This window comes from Dendrobium catenatum, unplaced genomic scaffold, assembly GCF_001605985.2.
Source record: "Dendrobium catenatum unplaced genomic scaffold, ASM160598v2 fragScaff_scaffold_1000, whole genome shotgun sequence".
NCBI classification, from domain to species: Eukaryota; Viridiplantae; Streptophyta; class Magnoliopsida; order Asparagales; family Orchidaceae; genus Dendrobium; species Dendrobium catenatum.
This window is the reverse complement of record NW_021319462.1, coordinates 67,937-75,758: the sequence shown is the minus strand read 5'-3', so window position 1 is coordinate 75,758 and position 7,822 is coordinate 67,937. Positions and strand designations below refer to the sequence as shown.

The 7,822-nt window shown below is 32.9% G+C and overlaps 1 protein-coding gene across 1 annotated transcript; it reads right to left on the bottom strand.

The window, feature by feature from the left end:
* Positions 1–6,519: 6,519 nt before the first annotated feature.
* LOC110097147 lies at positions 6,520–7,062 on the bottom strand. The gene has a single exon (XM_020823391.1). The coding sequence runs from the start codon at positions 7,060–7,062 to the stop codon at positions 6,520–6,522; it is 543 nt and encodes a 180-aa protein (XP_020679050.1).
* Positions 7,063–7,822: the final 760 nt, after the last annotated feature.

Here is a 7,822-nt window from a genome sequence, read left to right as displayed (position 1 = left end):
ATTATAATATCATCTTGGACAATTAGTACAAAACTATAAAAATTATTCTAGTATGATACGTGACGATGCCTTATCATCCCATGTATTTTTTTTCGTCTAGTACGAAAGGTGTCAATCATCCTAAATGATTAGTTAAAAAATTATGGTATTTGTCTCGAATGAAATGTGGCGATCACTTATCATCCCATGTATGTTCTCTGTCATCCATGATGATTGTCAAGTATGATTAAATCAAACTAATTTTTATTATAATTATTCTCCTAATTGTAGGATTAATTTAAACATGATTATTATATATCATTCAGGATGATAACGATCATCCTGTTTAATTAATACTAAATTTAAAAATTAAAATATTACTTAAATTATGATTGGTAGCTATTTTTCAAAATTTGAATTGATTATTTTATACGATATGGATTGTACAATATTATTAGTTTAATAACTCTTAACTAATTGGGTTGCCTTGATTAAGGTTTTCAATTTTTATTTGATCATCCAGGTGAAATAACTAGATCAAAAAAGGGGGGGGGGGGTAAATTGTGAAAACTTTGTAGCAATAATTAAACACCTTAGCAAGAATTCTAATTTTTTTTTTATGTTTTAAAATTTTTAACATAAAAACTTTAACTACTACAAAAGTAAATAATTGAACTCAACGTGCAACAATGAAATCCTTTTTCTTTCATAGTTTTCACCAAGAAAATATTATGAAAATAAAGTGCAAGCAAAAAATAAAAAAGCAATAAGGAAAAAGCACACCAGAATTTTATAGTGGTTCGGTCAAACCATGACCTATGTCCACTCCCCGATATCCTCCGCTCCAGGAATTTCACTACAAATAATAGCTCTCCTTTTGTCCCCCTCGGCAAGGCAGATAAGCCCTTACAAGACTCACTTTCACCAACTCGGCGTGGCGGAGTGCCAAGCGCTATTTTCACCCTCCTGGCGACGGTAGAGTACCTTCAAGGTCACGGATGTAGAAGAGTCTCTCCCTCAGAGAGCCTCCCATAAGTTCTTCTTGGGCCATAGGAGGAGCAAGATGCAGCGAGAATAGAGCAATTGTGTGATCTCCCTCACTCCTCTTCTCCCTCACCAAGCTCACCTTCTCCTTCCTCTCTCAAACCCTAAAAACTTCTCAAGAGATCTCTCCCAAGGATTACCTCTCCAATCACGTTCCCCTCTTTCTGTCTCTCTCAAAAACATAATAATTTTGACACATAAAATGGGCTCCAAAATCCCTAAAATTTTTAAAGTAGCCGTTACTATTATACAGTACGATATGTATAACATGCCTCATCCTAGTATGAAGGTGTACGAACAGTTCAAAATATAATCATACTGTATGATAATAAATCATACTGTACGATAATAAATCATACAGTGTAACAGTCAACACTACTGCTCGTATAGTATGATAGCTGGGATGAGGAAAAGTCGTCTCTGTACATCGTATGGTATGATCCACATCGTACAATACAAATGGTCAAAATCAAGGCATCATCCAGGATGAATTTCAGGATGATTAAATGTCATTTCTGTTCATCGTATGGTATGATCTGCATCGTACAGTTTGATGAGGCAAAAATAAGGGATCGTCTAGGACGATATATGGGACGATCAGAATTTGTCTCTGATCATCGCATAGTACGAACATTTTCGCACAATACAATTATCAATCTGTAATTAGGTCTTGATTTATTCCATTAATCATGGGTTAATTTAAGTAAGTATTTAAAAAAATGTCATACAGTACGAATTGCTTCGTATAGTATGAACGATTGAGAATAACTTACTTAAATTAATTTGATGGCTAGGGTTTTGGATTTGTAACGTATCGTACAGTACGATAGTATTCATACAGTACGACCTGTTCATAAAAAACATTTTATAAGATCAGATTGTATAGTACAAAATAAATTCGTACAATACGATCACCAGAGAAAGAAAATCTGCATTTTTAATTTTAAAACTCTCTCCCCTTGTGTGTGTGCATTGTTGCTCAGACTTACATGCAGTTTGTGGCCAGACTCAAGAAAAGAAAAAAAAAGCAAAATAAACATAAAATTATATTGTTTTAGACTCACACTCCTAATCTAAACAGTCTTGAATCTTCCTATTGTTGTGATTTTCCTGAAATATTATTACTCACAGGCAATAGCAGAACTAATATGATATTGAATGAATAGATAGTTCAGGCAATCATTATTTGTCATCATCAAAATCTCAAACTCAGGGTCATGGGTTGCAACACCAGGATGATAGAAATTGTCTTGTATGATTAGGTCAAAAACTAGAAATTTTCTCAAACTTACCAACCTACTTACTTGAGTGTGTGTGTAATATTACTTAGCTTGGGGTCCACCAGATATATGACTTGACTCAAAAAAGGTAAAAAGTACATTAAATTTAAAATTATAGTCATAATCAGTCTTAGCTTATCCAATCTTGAGCTGATTAACATTGGAAGTTAACTTATGGACTTGAAAGGTTAGTGTATATATATATATATATATATATAAAGAAGATATGCAATAATAGTGTTAGAAAAAAAACAAGAATATTTATTCTCATCAAAATTAAAGTACTTGGGCCCAAATTTACAACATGCCTCATTTCCTTAAAATTAATTAAATGACCCTACCACACCTTCATAAATGATTGGACTCGTGGTTTTAAAGTTCCTAGAAGATTAGTTGTCTCCCTAATCTAGATTAGGGTAAGTTCAAGTTTGAATTATATTAGTTAGGGTCATGTCACTATTATCTAGTACCCAATTTAGACTTAAGATCCGAGGTGAACCTCAAATCATAAACCCCATCTTGTAGAAAAATAATCACAACCTTTTATAGATTTATAATTAAAATTAAAATTTCTTTTCAATTCAAACTTTAAAGCCAAACACTTAGGATAGGCTGGAGAGCTTCAAAAATGTTTTAGAATCTTAAATTGCCTCACACCTTTCATCATTTGACCTTCCGAAATAAGTGTTTAATTTTGATCCATACCTATTTATAATTCTAGCTTTAATCCTTTGATATAACAGCTTGAAAATTCCTGATAAATATTCTACCATTATTGTAATCGAGAGTATTCATAGAAAACTTAATTTTTCCTACAATATAATTAATTTTGAGGACTTGTGCTCGTAGGCAATTAGGAACCCACATTGACTTTTTAAAATCAAGACTTTTTTTAATGCAATTAATTATCTTTAGAAAATTAAATTCAATGATTATTATCAAATTCAATTGATTGATATTATATCATACGCTCTTTCATCGGTAAGATATATCATTCTATCATCAAGACCTTTATTATGAAATAAATGATCCCATAGCCAAATTATTTTAATCAAACACTCGATTAAAAATAATTTTTACTCTCTGGGTCATATGTGGTTCTTCCATGAGTTTGATTATGATAATTAGGATAAACTTATAGTTTTGTAATTTGAACCTATTAGGGAATGATATATTTTTCTCTTAAAGAGAAATATCATTCATATTGATGTGTTCAATTTCAAAACTAAAACACCAAAAATTAAATTCTCTCAAAGAAAATTAATCTTTTTAAAATTCAACTTTTCAATCAAACAAACAATGGCAATCCCGCTGGGAAAAAAATTTCTCCCTATATCTTTAATAATCATAAAAATTTTATTGAATAGGTAGTTTTTTCTACCATTCCTTTCATTAGTCCCTCTATCCATTTCTTCCTTGTTTGAGTATGGCAAGTATTTCTAAGACATGTCAAAAGATAGGTGGGTGAGGAAACCTCTATCAAAGTCGGGCATTGACATTTTGCCTCCAAGTTATTTGTTAGAGAAAAAGAGTTAAGCCAAACCATTTTAGATCATTATTTAAATGCTCTCAACTTCCATATTCAAACAAATCTTAATATATTTAGTTTCACAATTTACAAACGACCAAAAGACAAGTTCAAATTTCTCTAGAAAAAACTAGGCTTGGACATTTCACCTCCAAGTTAATTGGTATGGTGATAGAGTCAAGTCAAATCTTTTAATTTTCTTGTCAATTTTGTAAACCCTCATGTTAAATGCAAATTCAACATGTTAAGTTACAAAATCCACAAGAAAACGATCAAATTTTTAAAAATTCAAGATCTTTTTCAAAATAAAAAATATTTTTAAAAAATATCTTTCAAATCAAATTCAATTATCATTGCCATATGTTTTTTCTACGACAGCCCCTTGTAGCCAAATGTATGTAATGAAAAAATAATTTCCTTGAAATGATAAATAGCATTTACACTTTGTTTTTCTATATTATGTTCTAATTTCAATATTTCTTTTTTTTTTTTAAATAAAAAGCCGTAGCTTGCATATATTAATAAATTAGTAAAACAATGCAACTAAATAGTGGATTCCTCCTTCAACATGTTAAAGAATGAAGGAGGAACCTTATTCAAAGTAAACTCTTCCCAACTAAGGCTACTAAAAAGAGCATAGTTAGCACACAAATTTGCTAACTTATTTCTTTCTCTACCTATACAATTGAAAATGACATAATTAAACTCCTTAAGAAAGCCATGATCCACTTTTTTATAGTTTCATTTTTTTCCAAATACCTTGCAGAAAAGAAATGATATTGGAGTTGTCACCTTCAATTATGATAGCTTTGTATTTGAACATCCAATCCTTGATCACCTCCTTCAAAGAATGAATTACTAGAAGCTTCAATTATGCCATATCCCAATAAATGCAAGTTCTACTAAAAGCAAATAGGAATCTGCCTTTACAATTTTTGAATACTCCAACAATACCTGCTATATAAGAAGGAAGTAGAGAAGCTTCTACATTTACCTTTAGCCATTCAGGTGGAGGAGGATGCAAAGTATTTGACAGTCTGATCAACTGGTTGACATCCCAATGGCGCAAATAGAAATGGTTTAAACTTTGAGAAACTGATGTATAACAAATAGTATTGGAAGCAATAAAAGCAAAGCTATCTTCCACTCCTTCATGAATGCTCTTTATTCCTAGCTTTCCATGATAAAAAAGATTGCATTACATTATAAATTTGCTAGCATACCTTTCTTCAATGCAATCAATTCCATTTTATACATTCTTCAAAGCTTAGAAATGTAGGAATTTCAAACCCCTAATGGTTTAGATGATGAATTTCCTCTTTTAACTTCAAGCAATTACACACAATATGCTCCTCATCCTCAATAGCATTGCATCCTCTTGGATAGTTAGCATTATCCAATAATCTTCAATACGGTAAGAATTTGAATGATGGGATTGCATTTTTACTTACTCTTCACCAAAACACTTCAACCTGAGCATTCAGTTTTGCTTTTTTTATCCACTTCCAATGCTAAGATTCACTGCTGTCCTAAATCTAAGAATTATATACCATTACAGTAAATGACATTCCAGATTGTTTTTGAATCAGCTCCATTCGATCCCCCTCTCCATCTTGAACAATCTTCACCTGCAATATGAGATTAACCAATTCTGTACCAAATGTTCCTAGCAGCATTGGTACATTCCAGCATCCATCATGAATGAATTCTTTTACCAAAACAACTTCATCCTCTTGTGGAACTCCAAACGTGTCCATAAGTTAATACACTTATCCAATATCCAATTTTTTCCATATCGATCCTTTCTACATATCTAGCAGTCATTACCACACATAAAAGAGAGTCTCTATCTTGAAAGAACCTCCATGCCTACCTTGTTCTTAGAGCAGATGTTTTAGAAGAACTTGTATACAAACCTCTTCCACCTTTTCTTACTGGTTTACACATTTCACCCCAACTAACATAGTGCAAACCTGTAGAGCCATTGGACTTGTTCCAAATGAAACTCCTGCAGAGTTTATCTAAATCTTCCAATACACATTTTGGGATAAGATAATGTGTAGCATGGAAGGAAGGTAAAGACAACATTACTGTTTTTACTAAAGTTAGTTTGCCAGCTAGAGATAAAAATTTACTTCCCCATATGTTGAGCATCCTTATTAATTTATCAATGATGAATTGGAAATCATCACGTGAGAGTCTTCTTAATGCCACCTTCATCCCAAGGTAGTTGAATTATTTTACTGTTTTGAAGCCCATTATCCTTGAAATGCTTTTTCTCTTCTTCCTCCACACATGTTTACCAAACAACATGGCAGATTTGCTCATATTTATACGTTGACCCGTCCATTCACAAAAATCATATAAAATTTCCTTGACTTTCTTAACAGCCCTTCTGTTAGCTTCAAAAAACATAATCACAATATTTGCATATAATAGATGGGATATTCTCTGCCCACCAGAATTGATTTTAATTCCACAAGAGCTATGAGAAAAGACAATAGAAAGAAGTTGTGAGCAAAGTATGAAGAGGATTGGAGACAAAGGACAACCTTGGCGAAAGACACTCTTTGCTTATATCCAACTCGAGCAATTGCCATTGATAATCAAAGCGAATGTTGGATCTTCCACAAACTCAATTACTAGTTTGGATATTTTTGGAGGAAAGTTAAAATACGCCAACACTTTTCAGAGAGAAGTCCAGGACATGTAATCATAAGCTTGTTCCATGTCTACCTTGAAAGAAACTAGTCCTTTAGTAGCTTTTGAGAACATGAGCTTGGGGAAGATTTCCTGAGCTACCAATACATGACCTGACAATGATCTCCCCCTGATGAATGCCGCTTGCTCCATTGAAATAAGCTTTGGAATGTCCTCAATTAACATTTTTAATAACACCCTTGCTTTCACGTTGTATACAAAATTACATAGACTTATTGGCCTATAGTTAGAAGGAAGAAGAGGATTTGATACCTTTGGTATTAGGACAATTAGAGTTTCCTTCCATTCTTTGTTCAACTCCCCATAGCAATCGACTTGATTCAATGCCTTCCAGAAATCAGCTTTTATGATGCTCCAATATGCCTTAATGAATGAGTATGTGATACCAACCTTGCCAGGAGAGATATTACTGCCCATTTTCTTCAGCACTCTCTCCACTTCTTCAATTGGAAAGTCTCCATCAAAAAATCCGTATAACTCCTGCTCAAGCAATGTGTTGCTGCCGGCCATCCAGTTAATTTACAGTTCTTAGCATCCCATTTCTTCTCAAAGAATTTGAAAAATGCTTCTTCAATCAGGTCTTGTTCTTCCACCAAATCACCATATTCATTTTTAACATTGACCATTTTATTTAAATTTCTTCTAGCACTAGCATATGAATGAAAGAAATTTGAATTGCCATCTCCTTCCACTAACCACTTCATCTTAGCTCTTTGGTTCCACCAAGTTTTCAATCTTACCATAATTGAATTTACTTCATTTACCTTAGCTTTAAGGCACCAGCAATCAAAATCTGAGAGAGATCCATCTCTAGACTCTTTGTTTTGCAAGTTCATGATGTCTTTCATAAGATCCTCTTTGAGCTTGTTAAGATCCTTAAATTTTTCTTTGCTCCAAAAGAACAAAGACTTCAAGGATCTTTTAAATTTCTTGTTGAGAACTTGAGAGATATCCCCTTAATAAGATTTACTCCATTCCTTCTTCACCACCGCAAAAGATGCTTGATGGGATACCCAATAATCTTCAAACTTGATTTTCTTTTTGAAGGATGGAAAAGGCTCAAGAATGTTCAAAAGGTTTGGGAAATGATCCGAGGCTATTCTAGCCAAATGCCTAATAATCAACCATTGAGAAGAGCCCAATACAGTGGAATTAATGAAGCACCTATCCAGTCTTTCAAGTATCTTTGCTCCACCGCTTTTATTGTTGCACCAAGTGTATTTAGGTCCAATAAACCCAACTTCATGTAGATCATTTTTCATCAAACATT

Bases quoted from the DNA above. Each gene is read 5' to 3' on its own strand.
- LOC110097147 (XM_020823391.1), bottom strand. From the start codon at position 7,062: ATGGCCGGCAGCAACACATTGCTTGAGCAGGAGTTATACGGATTTTTT.